General features: G+C 44.8%; 1 protein-coding gene across 2 annotated transcripts in view; it reads right to left on the bottom strand.

The window, feature by feature from the left end:
• The window catches only part of arhgef9a (Cdc42 guanine nucleotide exchange factor (GEF) 9a), a 276,701-nt gene that overhangs the window by 150,915 nt on the left and 102,819 nt on the right, over positions 1-22,967 (bottom strand). For both annotated transcript variants that reach the window (XM_072505604.1, XM_072505605.1), the window contains exons 3-5: positions 14,283-14,474; positions 10,028-10,207; positions 7,616-7,848 (exon numbers count right to left, since the gene is read on the bottom strand). In XM_072505604.1, coding sequence (XP_072361705.1) covers positions 7,616-7,848; positions 10,028-10,207; positions 14,283-14,474 — 605 coding nt within the window. The remainder of the gene's footprint in view (positions 1-7,615; positions 7,849-10,027; positions 10,208-14,282; positions 14,475-22,967) is intronic.

The raw sequence follows: 22,967 nt of genomic DNA, 5'->3' as shown, positions 1-22,967 counted from the left end.
AGAACAGAGTCCCCCTAGCCTGCAATTAGTTGCGTGTTTCCCAGCACTCAAGCGGCCATTCTGTTACCTTGGGGGCCTCAGAAGGGAACACGTGCCAAGGACGTACGTAGTCCCGTTTTCTGTACTGAGGAGCTCTGCTTGCTGGAACTCCCCAGTGCAGGGAGAGATCAATAGGCCATTTAAAATGATGTCCCAATCTCTCGACCCCCTGACATGAACACAAAGATCCCCCAAGCCCCAACCCACGTATGCAGGGTCCTTGGCCCCCCCACCGCATTTCTTGGCATTGGTGCACGGCAGCCCCAGGCCCGATCCCCACTGTGCAAAAACTGCAAGCTTGGGACCTTGACAGTGCCAGCCTGGCACCCTGGCAGTGCCCCTTCAGCTGGCAGTGCCACCTGGGCACCTTGGAAGTGCCAGGCTGGCATCCAGGTGGCACGTCCAAGGTGCGAGCCTGGCAGTGCCAGGATTCCAGGCTGGCATCAACAGTGCCAAGGTGCCACCATGCTCAGAGTGCCAGCATCTGGGGACCTCCGATACTCTGAGAGACCCCCACGAGTGCCATTCTGTCTGGTCCCCATTTGTGGTCTCCAAGGCGAGGAGATTAGATCTCACGTCTTGGTTCGATCTTGGGAACGCATATTGAAGTGAGACTCATTGTCCAATGGGGAGTATGGGATCTGTTTCGCTATAAAATATTTAGGTGCAACATCAGGGCCGGCAGAAATCTTGGCTTGACTGCTCTTACCTTCCCAAGTCCTTCCTGGAAAACTCCACGCAGACAGTCACCCGAGGTTGTAATTGAACCTGGTTCCTGGCGCTGTGAAGCAGCAGTGCTAACTACTGTGCCACCATGCCGCCACCGTTCATTGATCAGGGGTGCCAAATTGATTGACAGGCCCGATCTTCACTACTCCCTTCCTTTTCAAGCCCCCCTTCCCTTTTCTGGATCCCCACCCCCTGACATTGTGGAGGTCCCTGGGAACCCCCCACCCCTCACCCCCTCCAATTGGCAAGGCCACCCCAGGACAAACCACTGGCACTGCCAAACTGGCACTTGAGCACCCTGGCACTGCTAGTCTGGCACCTGGCACTGATAGGGTGCCTAGGTGGCACCGCCAGAGTGCCAAGCTGGCAGTGTCAGGGTGTTCGGGTACATGGGGAAGAGCCAAAATACCACCCTGTCCTGTCCCTGACCACCCAGGGGCCTGCAATGGCCTGCGAGGCACCCCGAGTTGCCATTATGCCTGGTCCACGTTTGTGCGGACCAGTACTAAACGGCGCCCTGGCGAGACCGCGCAGGAGTGACCGCTGAGTCCCGGGTGCCATATGAATGCGGTATCCGGGTATTTCATGGAATCATAGAATCGCTGCAGTGCAGAAAGAGGCCATTCACCCATCGAGTCAGCCCAGACCCTCTGAAGGAGCACCCTACCTAGGCCCACGCTCCCACCCTATCCCCGGAACCCAGTAACCCCACGTAACCTTTTGGACCGGAAGAGGCAATTTAGTGTGGCCAATCCACCTAACCTGTACACATTTGGTCTGTGGGAGGACACCGGAGCACCCGGAGGAAATCCATGCAGACATGGGGAGAACATACAAACTCCACAATAACCTAAGGCTGGAATTGAACCCAGTTTTCTGACGCTGTAAGGCAGTTAACCAGCAAAGGCGTGATTCAGATCATTCTGTGGGGAGCATTTTGGAACTCTTTGCGATTCACCCGTTGTGCCTAGATCTGCGGCGAGCACAATGGGGCCACTGAATCGTGCCCCATGTGTCTGCATCCCGATAACAAAGACCGCAGCTTCTGTGTCCAGCTCCATTTTCAATAGATTACCATTTTCCAGCAGTTCCACCATTATTGGGGTGACCTTAGTCGTAATGATGCAGTTTAGTTGTATTGTCCCTGTTTCTGATGGTGGGTATAACTGAAAGTTGCAGGCCAATACTGACCTTAGCTTCTTTCCTGAACAGCACGCATTTTGCCTATTCCGATAGCCTAGTCTTGGCTGCGCCTCTTGTAATATCCATCGTCTGGCATCTGCAACCTTCCAGAACATGTTCCCTAGCAATCTTGGGACTGTCATTGCAATTCCTTGACAGCTGGGTGATGTGAGTTGAGCTCCGATATTGTAATGGACTATCTGACATCATACTTACACAAGCATCTTCAGTTGAGGAATGGCCACTGATACGCAAGGCCCCACCTAACTATAGGACATTGCTGTCTGATGCCCCTTGTAGCTCCTGAGCCCCTTTTTCTGCACCTTTCAGTGATAGAGCTATTTCGATACATGTTGAAATATAGGTTGAGTTTTACAAATAATATATTTTGGGTTAAGTTTTTATTCTGCACACAAATCTGTCTCACATTTGGTCTGAATTCATAATGTTCTGCAAATTTTTGTAATCTGGCCGAAGGTTCGGTGACAGGTTCCCCCTGGGTCCTCCTTGCTGTGTTAAAATTATATCTCTGGAGTATAACAGTGGGCTTCAGATCATAGGAGTTTCTTACCAAGTCTACTGACTCATTAAAGGTTTGAGAGTCAGGGGCATCTGATAGGTTATACTTTTTATCACGCTGAATGTCGAGGTCCCGCATATTGTCAGTGAGATCACTTTTTGTTTTTCATCTCCCTCAATATTTTTAGCCCAGAAAAAGAAATGCATGTGCACTGCGCATTGGGCCCAATCTTCTCCATTTACATCGTAGGGTTTAAGGTTACCTAAGGGGGGCAATTTTTTCTTGCCGGTCAATGATGATTGCACACGTGTTTGGAATTTCTACTGCTGCAGAACCGTATCAACATTGACAGCATAAGAGAGTCAATGATCTTCCAGGAATGGAAGCGATCATGGATGATCTACTAGTCTATTGATGTGGAGAGAAGATGGAAAAAGTCAACACAGACCATGATCAGGCTCTAGTGGGACTGCTGGAGAGAGCTTTCCAGGTGAACCTGAAGCTGTACAAGATAAACCTGCAACTGAAAATGACTGAAGTCAAGACGTAGGTCATGTACTGACAATAAAAGGAGTTCACACTGACCTTGATAAGGTGAGAGCTGTCGCAGAAATGCAGCAACCAATGTATGTGAAGCGGCTCCAAGATTTGTTGGGTTTGTAAACTGTGTAGTAAAGTTGTTGCTCAATTTGTTATTGGAGCCTGAACCTTTACACAAGCTCAATGCAAAGAATGTTCAGTGGTATTGGAGCAGGGCACAAAAAAGCAGCTTTGCCTCACATCAAACAACAAGTGATGACAATGTCTGTGCTGAGGTACTATGATGTCAGCAACAAAGTCATCCTGCAATGCGATGCCAGAAAAACAAGACATTGGAGCAACCCTCTTGCACCAAAGACAGCCAGTTGTCTTTGCATGCAGAGCATTAATGCAATTGAACCACACTATGTACAGATTTAGAAAGAATGCCTTTGCTTGTGAGCATTTTAACAGGTACCTGTTTGGGAGAGAGAAAGTGATGGTAGTGTCTGTCCAGAAGTCACTTCAAAACATCTTTCTCAAACTCCTTCAATATGCTCCAAAGCACCTTCAAAGAATGTGAATCGGTTTGCAGATCATTTGGAAATGATACACAAGCAAGGGACGCAGATGTCCATCACCACTGTGGTGTCCAGAGCTGCACTCGCTTTGAAGGAAGTTGATGATACCACTACAAAATGTGAAACCTTGTAGATTCAAAAAGAAGCAACTGCATAACATGCTCTGGAATCCATCAACTCAGCAGAGACACTTCTGCCAGACCAGATCAAGTAAACTATATAATGGGATGTACCCTTCAAGTGCTACTGGAAGTAGTGATGAAAAGGTGGCCCAAAACTATCAAGGATATGCCTTTTGTGAGAAAAGAGTATTGGGCACACAAAGCTGAAGTGATTGCAAAAGATGGCATTTTGCAAAAGGAACTAAAGTCATAATTCCTAAGGAGATGAGAAAAGAGACATTAAAGAGCACCCACATAAGCCATCAAGGAAGCACATCGAATCTGAGGAAGGTGAGGGAAGTTCTCTTCCATGAGTAACGAGATTAAGGACTGCATCAGCCAGTGCGGTGCTTGTAGTGAACATCAAACCAAGCAAGCTAAAGGGCCACTCATGACACAATGACATCCCAGAACAGATTATAAAGAATAAACAGATTTTTGTCCATGGATGATGAGAGACCATGGGCTGGATTCTCTGTTATTGGGCCTATGTCCCCACGCCGTCGTAAATACTGTGGACTTCAATGCCAGAAAAACTGGCGTGAAAGGGCCACATATTCCTAGCCCTGCAGGGGGCTAGCAGTGAACCAGTGTGAAATTAGCAGATTTTGCTGCAGATATGGGCCCCCGCACGTCTGGGTCAGAGGCCGCGCATGTGCACCGTGCTCCATGGCAGACTCAGACCGTGGAGCTGGACCCTAAACATAGTGCTTCCGATCAGCCGCGCATCCGACCCGGACCGACCACCCAAAATTAGCGCGCTGCCATATAAGGCCCCTCCTGCCCTCCGTCGGCCCGCCCCCGGCCAGGGCGGCCGCGGACTGAGTCCGCAGCTGCCACGCTAGTGTCTCGATCGGCAGGACCATGTTAGAGCCACGCCGTCGGGATTTTTCCCGGTCGGGGGCGGAGAATGGCTGGGCGGGCCTCCAGCAACGGCCGCTTTTCGTGGCCCGGAGTATCCGGGAATCGGCACCGGTCCCGATTCCATGCAGGAAACTGGATTCTCCGCCCTGGCGCCGGCTTCGATTTCGGCGTCGGGGTGCGGAAAATCCAGTCCCATGTACGTGGGTAACATATAATTGCAAAGGATAGTGCGTGCAATGTATTTTCTCTTTTTTATGAAGTGCCGGTGTACACTGCTGCCTTTTGCGCGCTGTTGCTTAACATACCTCTGAAGTAATAGTCATGCAACCTTTGAGGTCATCTTGGGTAAAACAAAGGCTTTGGACAGAAGCCATTTTACCACCACATGGAAGCTGCCCTTAAACTGGAAATCCTAAATGATCTTCATAGACCTTGAGCTGGTGAGGGGCTAACTAGGATGCATTCAGCACCAATCTGTTTTTTTAATGCAGTGATCCATTTTCCAAAAGTCTTTCCGAATTGTCAGCGGTATTGATTTGGAAAATCCCAGTAACCCCTGTTTTTTTTTCTTTTAAACCTGTTGCACAATTCCTTTGCATTCAAATACACAATAAAAAATCAAATTCTGATTTGACTTTAACTGTTCATTTTTAACATTAATGAAATTGAAGATCTGGGGCGAAATTCTCCCCCAACGGCGGGATGCCCGCCGACTGGCGCCAAAGCCGGCGCCAATCAGACGGGCATCGCGCCGGCCCAAAGGTGCGGAAGTCTCCGCATCTTTGACGGCCTAGCCCCAACATTGAGGGGCTAGGCCGACGCCGGAGGGATTTCCGCCCCGCCAGCTGGCGGAAATGGCGTTTGTTGCCCCGCCAGCTGGCGCGGAAATGCGGCGCATGCGCGGGTGCGTCAGCGGCCGCTGTCAGTTTCCCAGCGCATGCGCGGGAGCGTCAGCGGCCGCTGTCAGTTTCCCAGCGCATGCGCGGGAGCGTCAGCGGCCGCTGTCAGTTTTCCGCGCATGCGCAGTGGGCAGAGTCTCTTCCGCCTCCGCCATGGTGGAGGCCGTAGCGGAGGCGGAAGGGAAAGAGTGCCCCCACGGCACAGGCCCGCCCGCGAATCGGTGGGCCCCGATCGCGGGCCAGGCCACCGTGGGGGCACCCCCCAGGGTCAGATCGCCCCGCGCCCCCCCCCAGGACCCCGGAGCCCGCCCACGCCGCCTGGTCCCGCCGGTAAATACCAGGTTTGATTTACGTCGGCGGGACAGGCAATTCCTGGGCGGGACTTCGGCCCATCCAGGCCGGAGAATCCAGCGGGGGGTCCCGCCAACCGGCGCGGCCGGATTCCCGCCCCCGCCCAATCTCCGGGAGCGGAGACTTCAGCGGGGGCGGGGGCGGGATTCACGGTGGCCAACGGCCATTCTCCGACCCGGTGGGGGGTCGGAGAATGACGCCACTGGTGCCCAGTCTTAGGGTTCTAGATAAGACGGAGTGAATAGGGAGAGTGAGATAGATAGAGCTGAAGATTGGGAACAAAGAATAGGGATATGCGGAACAGCATGGGATAAATTAGAGGAGCAGAGAAAAATACAACAGGTACTGAATACCTGCAACCTAGGGAAACAATGAAAGGAGCATTTCTTCCGTCTGTCAGTTGCAGAAAAGTCATAAATGCATTCTTTATTTCCCTACCAAATATACCGCAGTGAAAAGAAAAGATATAAAAACAACGAAAATAAAATGGAAAAATAGAAGAGAAAAAGAAAAGCAAGCAAAATAATACTCGATATCCAGCCTCTAACCTAGTTTACTTGTCTTTGCATTATGAAAAGTAGCTCTTTGAATTTTCCTTTCCTTTCCCCACTGAAAGCAAAATATTCCTCCATGCTCATTCTTTCCCAGAATCTCAAAACAATAGGGGTGGATTGTTTACAGTGGGTGCCACACCCCAACATGGAAAATCCAAGGTCAAGCCCACCTCCAGTTGGGGAGCATACCCCACAGCAGTTTAGTGGCCAATTAACCATTGCTGAATTGAATGCCGATGGCCACACATTACTAACGCTAGGCAACCATATAAATTTCTAACCAATGTGACAAATTCCACATTAAATATGCAACTGTAGTTTAAAATTGACAGCAGATGCCATAATCTCAATGCTATGTGTCTGTAGCACAAGAATACCACCCCTGATTTATGGGCTACTGCTAATTGTCATGTTCTAAGCACATCTCAGAGCCAGAAGTTCAAAGTTAAAGGTTTAAAGCATGGAAGGATAAAACAAACAAATGTTTATAGATTCAAAGCTGGAGGACATTTTGTTTAAAGTAAACACTGATCTATAAATGCTGACAAAGGAGTGTGGCAATGTACACTGCAAGATGCCAACAGCTCTTTGCTTTCCATTTGTTTTTTAAAGCTGTCAACCTGATCCAGATTACTGACATGTAAAAATTAGTGGAGTTCAAACTGTTTATGTTATACTGTATACCTATTTTTAAATGAATGCAGTTGCAATGACAAATCAAACAATTTATTAACTGACCAGTATTGAGTATGAATACCACTTGAGTGTTCCCCCAATCTTAGAATAATGAGCACAGCCTCAGGTGTGTCTATACAACATGTATCGGAAGCTGGCAAAATTAGAAACAGCGCCATTCATTATTTATTTGTATGCAGAAATGTCAAACATTTCCGGAAGATAGACTTTGGCTAGTTAGGGGGAAACCTAAATTTACTCAAGTAGTTTGATAGGCAAAATCATTTTTGTCAGTGCATGGAGTGGGATATTGGAACTTAACTTCCACATCCTTATATGACTTCCTATATTTTCCCCCCAACATTATTCCCTGAAGTCCCCACGTTTTGTTGAGGTAAATTACCATGGGCTCTCCACACCCAAACCCCACTGAGGGAATCAGCTCTTGCTGAGCAATGCTAAACTGACAAATGCGGTCAGAGTGTGATATTCTAAAATGAGTGACAATGGTCTCAAAACAAACACTGTTTCCAATTCTTACCTATGTTCCAATGCTGTATACTTGAGTAATTCCGCAAGCTGCAGTGGGTATTTGCAGATCTTCTGCACAGGAGTGAGGAGAAAGCCATCAATGGCAATGTCAATCATTTGTTGAAGGAGTCGACAGGCCTCAAAGAAATGCTGATATCTGCCATCCTTCATCAGCTTGGAAAGTTCCATGCATGCGTCTAGGTGATTATTACAGTACTCAGAGTAAATCCAAAATCCATCTTGCTGTAAATGAATACAACAAATATATTATATATATATATATATATATGTATACTAGATGTGCAGGCAAAGCCGAACAATCAACTTCCTGAGCTGACAGACTAATACATCAGTGTGGGCAGTAGAGATAACTGGCTGACATTTTTGGACTATGTTCTTAAAAAATCTAAAAGTATTTTTGAATTCTTTGGCCATGTTTGGCGGGGTGTTTCTCGCCGGCTTTTTGGGTGAGATCCACACCCGTCGCTGAGGGCACCCGCTTTGCAGGCCTCCCCACTTCTATCGGGTCCCCCTCTTTCAGAATCCCCACCCTTAACCCCCTCAACGTTTATGAGGTGCCTTTATATACACCCTTCACCCCCCCCCCCCCCCCAATCACCCTTCATACTCCACCTCACACGCCCTTTCATGGGCAGAGCCCCCCTTAGGCCCCGACCGTTGGCAGTGCTACCCTGGCACACCAGCACTGCTACCTTGGGACCCTGAGCCAGGCAGCAACCCTACCTTGTTCCCAACTACCCAGTGGTCTCCCAGTGGGAAACTTCTAGGTGCAATTAGACTTAGTCCACGTTTGTGTAGACCAGTACTAAACTGCGCCCGGTCTAGGCCTAACAGGGGAGGCCGTTAGTTCCCGGGAACCAGGAGAATCCAGTGCAAATGTATTTAAATGCGCCTCTAATTTCGACATCCTTAGGTAAATCTTAAAGGGAATTGCTCCCACATGGTGTTAGCCATTGCTCAGTGGGAGTTCTCTCCTATAACTTAACAGGTTGGAGTCAGCAGGTTGTAGGTTTACGTCCCACTCCTGGGACATGAGCACAAAATGTAGGCCGACATTTCAATGCAGTACTAAAAGGATGCTGCACTTCCGGAGGTTCTGTCTTTTGAATTAAATGTTGAACCAAGGCATTGTCTCAGGTGGATATGAAAGATCTCATGATCCCATGGCATTCTCGGAGCAGAGGAGGTTTCCCTGGAGAATATTTTGTCCCTCAACCAACATCAATAAAACAAAGAATCTGGTCACTGGCATCTTACTGTTTTACTGTGAACCAACTGGCTGCTGTGTTTCCCTATATTAGAACAGCGACTACACTTCAAAACAATTTAATTGGCTGAAAAGCACTCTGTGACATATGTTCACAAAAGGAATTTGTTCTTTCTTTAGTTGTATTCTAACACATTCCAATTACTTTAATCCAAGCCCTTGAGTTGTGTCTATTTTCTTGCTTCAAACAGGGATTTTTTTTCACTTATTGATTAGCCAGCTATTATACTACGGGGCAGATTTTCATTTTTGCGCTTGGTATAACTTATTGCCTGGTGGAACATCAAGTGAAGAACTAACATACCTGCACCCAGAGCCCATCTAATTTTCTGTCCAGTTACAAGTATTGGACAACAAATTAAACATGCTTCCTTAGAGGCACATAATCCATCTGCTTCCTCTCCATCACAAAAGAGGAACGTTTACCCCTATATTTCAAGTATATGTCAGTTACTGTTTCCATTTGTGAAAAATCAATAACAGGGGATTGGGCTTAGGTTCACGGCCATTACTGGGACACACTATTAGAATTGATCTGCTTTACTACAAGCAGCTATTTTAAGTATATAACTGGACTGAAATGGAATTAGATAAGTATTTGAAAATAAATATAAAAGAACACTGAAAAGGAGCAGAAAGATTTACATAGAACTAACAGCTACAGTTGAAAAATTAGCACTGGTTTTGATTCAATGAGATAGTAATTGTCTCTTGTCATATATTTTCAATATTCAATAATATTGATTTTCGAAGCGCTGGAATATTTGAAAAAAAAAATGTACAAAAATGCCATTGATGGTGTACGAATAAAGGCAACATTGTTAACAAAATAAGCTTTGGTTGAAAGTTGAAATTGTGATGTGCAATATTGCTAAGGAATGGATTCATTTGAAATTCCTTTGTCCAGTGTTTCAATGAAGGCCCATTAAGGGGATTAATGCTTTCATTAAAAAAGCAGGCAGAAGGATTTCATGCACATTAGCTATTATTAAAGAAAAGCACAATTTAAACACCTTCGTGAATATTTTTTTTACAGTACCAGAACATCAGGTCAGCACAAAGGAACACAACAATTACACACAGAAATGCAGATGATGTGAAATGATATTCTAATCGAACAGGGTTATAATTTACATGCTCCAAGAAGCAGGGCCCAATTTCACTCAGATGAGGATCTTCCTTGTTGTACTGCTTCTCCAGGTCTCTGACGAAGCTCATTTGAAATCTATAAATGTCTTCGATGTTTCCGAATATGACTTTCAGTTGTTCATCACTGAACATGTCTCTGCGTTTTTTGCATTGCCTAAGGTATCCCTAAAATAAGAAAAAAAAACATTTTACTGTCTTCAGCAAACTTTATATGCAGTAGCAAATTTAATCACAATAATTCACCATGAATAGTAAGTCAAATATTCACTCTCTATTGACCTATTTTTTCCTCATCCAAGTGTTTCCGCACAGGGCGAATAATATTTGATAAAACATTTGGTGGCGAAGTTAATGAATTGAATCTAATATGTAGTAAATTTAACTTTAGCATAATAATCTATTTACAGGTATCAACATATGCCTTGTAATTCATTCCTGTTCGGGGACAAGTGAGTTCTGTAATTTGAATGAAGTCATGATTAGGAGAAGTTTAGAATGTATTTAGCGCTGCTGTATTTTGCATAACAGTAACTTAGGTCAGCCTAAAATGTTCCAATTGTCCTTTTTCCCCTGCTGTCATCAGCATGGTGACTAAAACACAGGCTATAACAGAGGTAATCTTCAAAAAAGAATTTGCTGCTATATGTAGAGGGATTCTAGGGACAGGGTAAAGTTAGACTCACTGACCCTGGAAGCAGTCATAGACTCACAGAGTCATGCAGTCCAGAAGAGGCCCTTTGTCGCATTGAGTCTGCACTGACAAACCTACACTAAATCTACACTAATCCCACTTTCTAGCCCTTGGCCCATAGCCTTGAACGTTATTACATTTCAAGTGCTCACCCATGTATTTTGTGAGGTTGTGAGGTTTTATGTCTCCACTACCCTCCCAGGCAGTACATTCCAGACTCCCACCCCCTCTGGGTGAAGAATGTTTTGTTCAAATTCCCACTAAACCTCCTATCCCTCGCCTTAAAAGTATGCCCCCTTGCTATTGATGCTTCAAATGCGGAAAAAATCTGCTTCTTGTCCACCCTGTCCATACCCCTCATAATCTTATATACCTCAATCAGGTCCCCCTCTCAGCCTTCTCTGCTCTAAAGAAAACAACCCAAGCCTATCCAGCCTCTCTTCATAGCTAAAATGCTCCATCCCAAGCAACATCCTGGTGAATCTCCTCTGCACCCTCTCCAGTGCAATCACATCCTTCCTATCATGAGATGACCAGAACAGCACACAGTACTCCATCTGTAGCCTAACCAAAGTTTTGCACAACTCTAACATAACCTCCCTGCTTTTATAATCTATTCCACGACTAATAAAGTCCCAAATGCCTTCTTAACAACCCTATTAACCTGCCCTGCTGCCTTCAAGGATCTGTGGACAGGCAGCCCAAGATCCCGCTGTTCCTCTGAGCTTCCTAGTGTCTTGCCATTCATTGAGTACTCCCTTGCCTTCAAAAGTGCATCACCTTATACTTTTCAGGGTTAAATTCTATCTGCCACTGATCTACCGAATCCATCTATATCCTCCTGTAAGCTAAGATCTTCTTCACTATTAACCACCCTGCCAATCTCCATGTCATCTGCAAGCTTACTAATCACCCCCCCTACATTCTCATCTATATCATTTATATACATCATGAACAATAAAGGATCTAGCACTGATCCCTGTGCTATGCCACTGGACACCAGCGTGTTGGACCACATTTGTTGCCCTTCAAATCTCTGGTACCTCTCCTGTGGCCATGAAGGAATTAACAAATTGTGTCAGACCCCCTGTATTTCCTCCCTTGCTTCCCACAGCAGTCTGGGATACAACTCATCTGTACCTGGGATTTGTCCAGTCTGCCAAAACTTCCACTCACTCTTCACTCCCTGTGCCAGACTGTTCAAGAATCTCAGTCCCTCTCCCAAATTCTGTACCTATATTCTCCTTCTCCCAAGTGAAGACAGATGTGAAGTATTCATTTAACACCCTACCAATGTCCTCCGGCTCCAAGCACAGATTGCCCCCTTTGGTCCATATTGGGGCCTACTCTGTCCCTGGTTACCCTCTTCCCCTCAATATACATAGATTATCTTGGGATTTTCGCTAATCCTGCAGACCAGTTCTTTTTCATGCAGATACTACGTGTTCATGCAGGATTGGGGAGGGTGCGGGGGTATGGAGGGGTGAAGCTGCTTAGAAAGCCCTACTTAGTTCTCTGGGACTTTAAAGTTTAAAAAAAAACACAGTTAGGTCCACTGGCCCTCGCCCTTGATACTCTCTCATCCTTGTACTCATCCCCCTGGCCCGTCATAGCCCCCAAACAACCACCAGAGTCATTCAGCCAGGATCCACCATGGACAGACCTTGAGAGTCATTTGGAGATGAAAGAAACGTCTAACAATCTAATATATCTCACACTCACCTTTGCTGGTGAAACAAAATTCCATTCATGAAACCTATTCAAAGCTTTGAAATCTCAAGTGGTTGATCTCTTATAAAAGCAAACTTTGTTCAGACCCACATTAAAGACAGCTAATCCTTTAATAGCCTATTTAAATGTCAATTACACTTATGAACCCAGAACCCCCCCCCTCCCCCCTCCCCCCTTAGCTAATTATAGTTTTTGAAACTCAGCAAAGCATTTCTACTGGCATAATAATAACCCTTTGGAAAATGTCAAGGAAGGCAGAGGAATATTTTTTAACTTTTATTGTCAGGTTCAGTCTTTTTTTTCATGGTTAAAGAGTGGGGGATTTAAAACACTTCAGATCCTGTCACTTAAGCAGACCTTATCTGCTCTTCATGAACATTTATGTCTACTCCATCAATTTGTGGCTCCCACACTGTCGGTTAAGGCCTTTGCAATAGCCAAAGTGGGGTATGTTTGAATTTAGCAGTAAGTTCAAATGGCCCTGCAGAGTTTAAGTTTCCCTCTGTGTGAATCATGCCATGATCCTTTCCCCTTCGCTGGTAAAAGATGAATCGGTTGGAAGAGGGGGTGGGACTTCCACATATGGGCCTGCCTGTTATTTTTAGAGGTGACTCTGCAAAACTCCAGCCCTAAGTACCAAGTTTAATTCTCCAGTCTCGGCCTGTCACTTTGAACAGAAGAAATTGAACCAGTTTCTTTTATAAAGGGCAGTGAGATCCTCAGTCAATATTCCTTTTTTTTTAAATCATTACAAATTTAAATATGATTTAAAAGTTACCATTTTTGTCATAGTAACAGTCGGGGCATTAGATTATATCATAGATTATCATAGAATTTACAATGCAGAAGGAGGCCATTAGGCCCATCGAGTCTGCACCGGCTCTTGGAAAGAGCACCCTACCCAAGGTCAACACCTCCACCCGATCCCCATAACCCAGTAACCCCACCCAACATGAAGGGCAATTTTGGACACTAAGGGCAATTTATCATGGCCAATCCACCGAACCTGCACATCTTTGGACTGTGGGAGGAAACCGGAGCACCCGGAGGAAACACACTCACACACGGGGAGGATGTGCAGACTCCACACAGACAGTGACCCAAGCCGGAATCGAACATGGGACCCTGGAGCTGTGAAGCAATTGTGCTATCCACAATGCTACCGTGCATTAGAGCATTATAATTAAAAACAAGACACACACAATTTCAAACTAAAGGGTTTTGGATAGAAACCAAAGAGCTCACTGTTCCTAAGGCCCAAATGTAGCAGTCCAAATGGCAAGGTTATGAAATCAGTTCAAACTGAGACTGTTAATCCATGTGACTCAGTGACATACTGCTCCGTACTAACTGCGCCATCGGAAGAGTTGGCTTGTGTAAATTATATTGACCAATGGAGTTGAGGGAGTTATAGGCAAACACAAATCACCTGGGTGTCAACTCTCAGGGATATAACAGTCACTCCATAAATTTGTAAGTTCAAACATCTCGCACTTTAACCCATCTCCAGTGAGCATTTCAATTGTGATGTTATTAGATGTTATTGGAATTCAGTTTGCCAGAAGAATACTTAAATGAGAATATGTTACCTTTTCATGAGTAACCTGATACTTTACCACATTGCAGCTTTAAGTTTTAGTTGCAGACACAAATTATTAGTAATTAAATAGCCTGAGCCGCTTGATGACATTTTGATGAGTAGCACAAAATGATTCTCAGAACAAATGTGAAGCAATTGCTACTTGCATTTCAGAGCTCTCGTATGTAATTTATATTATCAGTATGATGGAAGTTAAGCTGCAGTTAAGTTATTATTACCTCACAGATGTCCTTCAGATGTTTAATGTAGTGTCGTTCTGTGCTCATAATTTCATTGATGACATTTGCTCTCATTTGGTCTCTGTTCTGAATGCTCCTGCCGAGACATAGACAGTCGGAGTTCGGGTCCAGATGCCCATTTTGAATCCCACTACTGGCTTCATCGACAGTGTCTTCCTGGTTCACCCAAAGCTGCCATTAAATGAAGAAAAATAAGATGGATAATTGACTGGCATCAATTTCTTTCACCGCCCTTATTATATCAGCTTGCTGATGATAGGTAAATAACTTTAGGGAAAAGTATTCCAAGCAGGTAACTTGTAAATTTTCTTATCTACACATTCTGGACCAAGGCAGGATTTCCTGACAAAATTGTGATCATCACTTTCACACGTGTCTGGTGACAGTGGGTGCAAAGAAGCCACTTTTCTTTGCTCTTCATACCTGAAAGGGGGTGATAGGCTGCCAATCATCAGTCTGATGATACCTTGTTAAAATGATCATTCTTCATGCGAGTCTAGGCGATGAGTATCACTGTACCATTCATCTATAGAAGAGCATTATACTAAAAGCCAATTCTGCCATTGTCCAATGCTCACACATGATAGATGCAATCGCTGAATACAAACCAGGAGCAGAGCCCTGACAGATTTTTCAATCTCTAGTCTGGGAGACACTGGAGGCAACTGCAGACTGTTGTCTGCAGTTCCAGCCCAAACATGTTTTCTTGATCTATGTGACTCAGCCACATGGCCTTGACTGACTGAGCCACTAGAAAAGCTCCTGAAGATACATTCCAAGGAATGAAACACAACTGTACAAACTATTCAATTGATATTGACCGATTAAGCAATTGACCTATTAGCGAGTGATTGAGATGTGTAGTGACCTCACTGAGATGAGCAGAAAAATAGAGGAGAGATGAATACCAAAACATTTCCACTGCTAAATAAACACAAAGGGGAGAATCTTCCCAGGATTTGGCAAAGTGTCAGGCTCAAACTAAAAACTGCCTTGTAGATCTCCAGCTGCACAAACCAGTTTCCTCTCCAGATCTTGAGCCTTTTTAAAGAATAAACAGTGGGTGTGGTTTATGACATCACTCTGGTGGGGTGGGGCCTGATAGAGCCTGGAAGGCCGGCTCCACAGAGATCAGGGTGCCATCTTTATGGGGTGCGCAGATCAGCAATAAAAACTAACGGCACGCAGCGTCAACCATGGAGGTATCGTGGCCTACGGCCCAGCTCCCGGATTATCCATGGGACTCTCCCCACTCCCGTAATTTCATCAGAGCTCTCCCCCCACCCCACCACCGGATAATTATCAGGGGTCACCCCCCCCCCCCCCAATGGACAATGATTGGGGACTTCCCCCGCCACTGAAGTCTTGTTGACTTTCCACCGCCCTCAGTGCTGACTCCCTTCCATGCCTGCAAGATTTCCCCCTCACAGCCCACTCTCCACTCCCCACCACACATTAATGGAAACCCGCTCCCCAAGGGGATCCCACGAGAGCCCGCTCCAGCGCTTCCCCCCTGTTACAGGTGAATATTGCCAACCTGATCCGAGGACAGTGCCAGGGGCAGTGCCAGGGCACTTTGCGCCCCTAGAGTAATCCTCGCAACTGATTTTCATTTTGCCAAACCTTTTGTAAACCTCGCCGATGTGACGACACATCAGCGGGGTATGATCATTTAGTGAGGAGGAAACATGTGGCAGGGGTGCCTGTTAATAACATTGAAATGCATTATAATCAATTTAAATAGATTTTCCCCCTTTGTGGGTGTGAGCCTTGTGACATCACTAGTGAGGTACAGGGAAAATCAGGAAATGCGGTTGCTCTGGAGAGAATTGCATTTCCTGATTCTCTCACTGACAGCGATCACAGGCTGAAAATCACCCATTGGGACAAATTGGAACAAGTGACAACTCGAATCTGCAGCCCCTAACACGAAGTCCACAACATTCCATTCCATATGCTCTCCTGCATGCCTCAGAATCAGTTTAGACCATAAGACATAGGAGCATAATTAGGCCATTTGGCCCATCAAGTCTACTCTGCCATTCAATCATGGCTGATACATTTCACATCCCCATTCTCCTGCCTTCTCCCCATAACTCTTGATCCCCTTATTAATCAAGGACCTATCTATCTCTGTCTTAAAGACAATCAGTGATTTGGCCTCCACAGCCTTGTGCGGCAAAGAGTTCCACAGATTCACCACCATCTAGCTCAGTATTTTCCAAACGTTTCTTTCCCGAGACCCACTTTTGCCAACTGGCTGACCTTCGGGACCCACTTGATGGCCATTACAGACATGATGGGCCGAAGGGCCTCTTTCTGTGTTCTGTGTTGTAAAACTATATGACTATGAGAGTAAAGATATATTCAAATTGTAGAGGAGAGTCATGAGATTGATGTCAAAGTTTGAATTACGGAAAAAAAGATTTATATTGAATTCATTGAAGAATTAAAGTGCACAAGCAGAAAAAGTAGATAAGTGTAATACAATAGAGGTAAGATATTTTGGATTCCCAAAAAGCCTTTGATAATGTATCACATGGCAGACTGGTGACAAATGTCAGAACTTGTAGAATATAGGAACAATGGATAGTAAGCCGACTATAAAATAGGAAAGAGCATTGGAGTAAAGGTAGTTACTTGGACTGGCAAACGATGGTATGTGATGTCCCACAAGGATTGGTGCTGGGGGATCACTGTTCACAGATAAGAGTTCATAGAATCCTTACAGTCCAGCCCATTGAGTCTGCATTGGCCCCTGCTCCGATAGAGCACCCTACCTAGGCCCAACCTCCGCCCCATCTCCGCAACCCCAACCAAGGGGTAAATTTAGCATGGCCAATTCATCTAACCTGTACATCTTTGGACTGTGGGAGGAAACTGGAGCACCCTGTGAAATCCACGCAGACACAGGGTGTATGTACAAACTCCACACAGACAAGTCACCGAGGTCAGAACCGAACCCGGGTCCCTGGAGCTGTGAGGCATCAGTGCTAACCTCTGTGCCACCTTGCCGCCCAAACGGTTGTTCATTATTTGAATAAATAATTTGGACCCAGGAATTTAAAGTACAATTTCAATGTTTACCGTTGACTCCAAATTGGGGTGTATAATCATTACAAGGAAGAAAGCAGCAAAATGTGTGTTACATTAGTAAAATTGCAGAATGGGAGTACGTTTGGCAAATGAACTTCAATATAAATAAGTGTGAGGCAGTACATCTTTATAGGATGAATAAAGAGGCCACATATTCTTTGGAGAATCTGTATCTAAGTGGATAGAGAAATAAAAGGATCTGGTGAACCCACACACAAATCACTACAAGTTGTGACGCAGGTTAAAAACGACAGATTTGTTTTAAAAATTAAGCACTGAGGTTCATTAGAAAGATAGAATTGAAAAACAGATAAATTATGCTAAACTTGTACAGATTCTTGGTTCGGCCACACTTGGAGTATTGTGAACAGTTATGTCTTTATATTATAGAAAGGATACGAGAGGCGCTGGATAAGGTGCAAAAGTGTTTTACTAGAATGATACCAGAAGTGAGTGGTTATGTCTATCAGAAAAAATAAACAGGTTGTGACCTGAAACATTAACTCTGTTTCTCGCTCCACAATATTGAATATTTCCAGTATTTTCTGTTTTTATTTCAGATTTCCAGCAACCACAGTACATTTGCTTTTGAACAGGTTGCAGCTTTTTCTTCTGTAAAAAAGACTGAAATTTGAGTTGTAATAGGTTTTCAAAATTATGAATAGTGTCACTGCAAGAGTAACTTGGGTGGTTCCACTCCTCCACCTTTTCATTGGAACCCTGTAAATGTTTCTCTCTTTCAGATAATTATTCCTTTAGAATCCATAACTGAATTTGTCTCCACCCCACTCTCAGGCATTGAATTCCAGAACCTAACCATCAACTGCATGAAACAAAGTTTTCCTCATGTTGCTTTTGGTTTATTTGCCAATCACATTAAATTGGCACCCTCTAGTTCTTGATTCTTCAGTCAACTGGAACAGTCACTCCCTTTCTACTTTGTCCAGACCCCACATGATTTTGAACAAATCAAACAATGTTTACCCTGGGGGTTTGGGGGTTTCATTATTGTAATGGATGCCTGGGCTCCCAACCAAGAATGCACGATGAGGATTGGCTGAGAGCCCAGAAATGCATCAGAGTACTAAAACACCTCAATCCCAGAGGAAACATTGTTTTATTGACAGCTCTAGCTCTCTGACCTCATCAGTCAATTTTACAATGTTTATTTACAGAAGATAAAGAGGTTCAAGTGTTAGAAGATTCAGCTATTGATGCTTTAAAGGGTCTTAATAATTATCACTTTTATTGGCCTGTAGTAAAAGTTTTTTTTAAATAAGTAGAAATGTATCAATTACTTTTTTTAAAAGCTTTTTAAACATATCCTATTTTCACTATAGAGTTCATTGGTTTATACAGTGTATAGTAGGTGAATGGGCATAGGGGTGCACTAGCTTGGCAATGGAGCGGCATGAGGGATCATAGGGGGTGAGTGGGGACATACCTTGGCATGGGGTAAAGCTGGCCTGACTCCATGAAAATTGGGGATTAGGACATGTCAATCCCCGCATTGCAGCCTGCCAGGTCGGGATTGTGGGGTACAGGCTTGTGACCCGAGCCAGCCCGCACTCTTAAAAGTCACTCAGGAAAATTGGAAACGCCAACTGAATTTGCCTCCACCCCACTCTCAAGCATTGCGTTCCAGAACCTAACCTCCAACTGCATTAAACAAAGTTTTCCTCATGTTGTTTTTGGTTCTTTTCCAATCACTTTGTGGTGAATGTAAATACAGTTAATTCACCAGTTATGTTCTATGTTTGTAAATACAGTTAATTCACCAGTTATGTTCTATGTTATTAACCCTGTGGGTTTTATCTGTGGGCCATTGTATGGCTTCACCCACAGGGGGAGATGTTGGAGGATGTTGGAGCATGTACGGGCTCAGCCAATGACTCCGCCCCTTTGAAGGAGTATAAGAGTAGCTGGCCTGTGGGACTGTCCTCAGTATGTACCAGTCACAGGCAGGCAAAGTTGATAGCTAATTAAAACCACTGTTTTACTTCGACACGAGTCCTTGAGTGAATTGATGGTCGCATCACACTTTAAATTGGCACCCTCTAGTTCTTGATTCTTCAGTCAATTGGAGCAGTCACTCCCTATCTACCTTGTCCAGACCCCTCATGATTTTGAACATAACAAATGGGTTTGGGAATTCCAGAATTGGGTCCTGGCTGCCATTTACATCCCTCCGAGGAGTCTCCCCGACTTCTTGAAAATCCAGCCCATGGTATTCCAAATGTTCGTAACTTGAAACAGCAATGATTGTAATAATAGGGTGGTGTATTTTACACCCCTTTCAAAATAGTGCAACAAGGAAAATGCATTTGGATGGCAGAAAATCATGATGTCAATTGTTTAGTTGCAAACCAAAAGGGACATGAATTAATACAGATAATTACAATTTTACACTTTCTGCTACATATAGACACCAAATCCATATTCTTATTATCCATCAGCATTGTGCTCTCAATTATTACAGTTTATTTTCCTGCATTGGATCATTGAGAAAATATTTTCTTACAATCTAATAATTGACTTCAACGACCCAATGACACAGTGGGTAAAGAAACCACTCAGTGCAGCATAAAGCTGTACAGGTCAGAGACACCAGATTTGATGCTGACCCAGTCTATGCTGAATTAACTGTTTCCAGCCAGTGTAGCATTTAGGGTGCTGGAATTGGCTTCAGTGTCGAGTTGTATTTTATTTCAGCCATGATCACACTGGCTTGAGGGGCTAAATAGCCTACTCCTATGTTCCCGTCCCATCACCAGTACCTAATATGCAAAGATTATTTTTGTTGAAATATTCAATTTTCACTTGTACTATCGTACCTGGAAAACCAGTGTACAATAATATTATTAATTATTATTTTTGTGAAGAACTGCTTCCTGGCATCAACACTGTACTTCACTTGTATTTTATCAGATTGTACTTGCATACCTTTAACCTGCAGTTAATAATATTGTAATTTAACTTAAAATAATGCTGCAGATAAATCTTTTCTATCCCCCTTGGTGTCTTAAATACTTTTTAAAAATCTCTTTAACATTTTTTTTTAATGCTGTTAATACTCAGCTTTTCTTATTTCCCCTTACAACCCTGTTCATTGACACTACAAATCAGCATTTTGAATTTGTTTCCAATTTTCTCCCTTCATTGATGTCACTGACTTTTGCTGCTTTACGGTTTCATGGGTTGTTGTAGCTCTTCAGTATCTTACTCAAATGACCATTATTCATGTGCAGGATGAGATGAGCAATTTCAGCATTATTGAACAGTTAAGGACATTACAATTGGATCAGATCCTGTCCTTGTCCGAAATGCACGTATGCATTTGCTAGCAGGGGTCACCGACGAGTGACCTGGAATGGGAACTCTGCCTATTTCTTTATTTCCCTTGCTCAGAGACACCGAGGCCAGTTAACTCAAGTTATTCTTCTAATTGTCAAAGCTAACAGACAGAGAAAGTGGGAAATATTTTACTGTGCAGTGAGAATGAATGAAAGATGAGTCACAGCCACAGAAACCCAGGGAAACCGGGTGCTAATGGCCACAGAAACCAAGGGGAAAGAGTGCTAATGGCAGTCCCCAGAGAGGCCAAAAGATGTGAAAGGTCAAACTGTTTGACCTTTCACATCTTTTGTCCTCTCTGGGGACTGCCATTAGCACTCTTTCCCCTTGGTTTCTGTGGCCTTTGATATAATATACAGACAAGTATATGATGGTGCACAGGCAGACAGTGAGTGACACAAAGGATGACCAATGAACATACAGAACACAGCAGCCAATCACCAGACAGGACACGGCCACTATATAATCAGGGGGCACTAGTTTTCCCGCTCTCTTGGGATGCAGCCTCTGAGACAGTCAGAGCCGGTGAGCAACAACTAGAACATCAACAACAAACAAACAAAGAACAAAGAAATGTACAGCACAGGAACAGGCCCTTCGGCCCTCCAAGCCCGTGCCGACCATGCTGCCCGACTAAACTACAATCTTTTACACTTCCTGGGTCCGTATCACTCTATTCCCATCCTATTCATGTATTTGTCAAGATGCCCCTTAAATGTCACGAACGTCCCTACTTCCACCCCCTCCTCCGGTAGCGAGTTCCAGGCACCCACGACCCTCTGTGTAAAAAACCTGCCTCGTACATCTACTCTAAACCTTGCCCCTCTCACCTTAAACCTATGCCCCCTAGTAATTGACCCCTCTACCCTGGGGAAAAGCCTCTGACTATCCACTCTGTCTATGCCCCTCATAATTTTGTAGACCTCTATCAGGTCGCCCCTCAACCTCCGTCGTTCCAGTGAGAACAAACCGAGTTTATTCAACCGCTCCTCATAGCTAATGCCCTCCATACCAGGCAACATTCTAGTAAATCTCTTCTGCACCCTCTCTAAAGCCTCCACATCCTTCTGGTAGTGTGGCGACCAGAATTGAACATTATACTCCAAGTGTGGCCTAACTAAGGTTCTATACAGCTGCAACATGACTTGCCAATTCTTATACTCAATGCCTTGGCCAATGAAGGCAAGCATGCCGTATGCCTTCTTGACTACCTTCTCCACCTGTGTTGCCCCTTTCAGTGACCTGTGGACCTGTACACCTAGATCTCTCTGACTTTCAATACTCTTGAGGGTTCTACCATTCACTGTATATTCCCTACCTGCATTAGACCTTCCAAAATGCATTACCTCACATTTGTACGGATTAAACTCCATCTGCCATCTCTCCGCCCAAGTCTCCAAACAATCTAAATCCTGCTGTATCCTCTGACAGTCCTCATCGCTATCTACCTTAACACTACCATGTGGTAGTAAGATAGTCTGGTTAGGTTAGCCTCAGGTCTCCAGTCATGTCAGCATCGTGTCAACCCACAGTTCAAGCATGTTTAATAGTTAAGAGTTTAATAAAATGAGGTTGCATTTCTTCAAGTGTTGGAAGCCTGTCTCTCTCTCTGCTACAGTAAACGCAGTCCTCGCAGACCCAGCTTACCCAACACATCATGGTACCAGTGAGTTATGTTTGAGTTTGACGGACCCACCTTGAGATAGTCTGCCTTTGCCTTTGACCAGCGATCAGCCATCCGGTAACATGGACAGCGTGTGTGTGTTCCCCCCCCCCCCCCCCCCCCCCCCCCCGCCGCTCCGCATCGCCGGCAATCTCGGTGCGAACTGGAATATTTTTAAGCAGAAGTTTCAGCTGTATCTTGAAGCCATCGACCTTGAGGCCGCATCGGATAGCAAAAAGATTGCCCTCTTCCTCTCTACAGCCGGGGACCACGCTATCCACATTTTTAACTCCCCCACCTTTGCTGAAGGTGAGGACAAGACAAAGTTGAAAACAGTCCTGCTGAAGTTCGACAGCCACTGTGACATCGAAGTCAACGAGAGCTTTGAACGCTATGTGTTCCAGCAGAGGCTTCAGGGTAAGGATGAACCTTTTCAGTCCTTCTCTGTATCCTCGCGCAATCCTGCAACTACGGCTCCACTTCCAACTCCATGATCCGCGACCAGATCGTTTTCAGGGTCCATTCCGATCCCCTTCTCCAGCAACTCCTTA

Source organism: Scyliorhinus torazame, chromosome 5 (genome assembly GCF_047496885.1).
Source record: "Scyliorhinus torazame isolate Kashiwa2021f chromosome 5, sScyTor2.1, whole genome shotgun sequence".
In the NCBI taxonomy this organism is placed as follows: Eukaryota; Metazoa; Chordata; class Chondrichthyes; order Carcharhiniformes; family Scyliorhinidae; genus Scyliorhinus; species Scyliorhinus torazame.
Note: the sequence above shows the minus strand (reverse complement) of the source record. Positions and strands in the feature narration are given on the sequence as shown.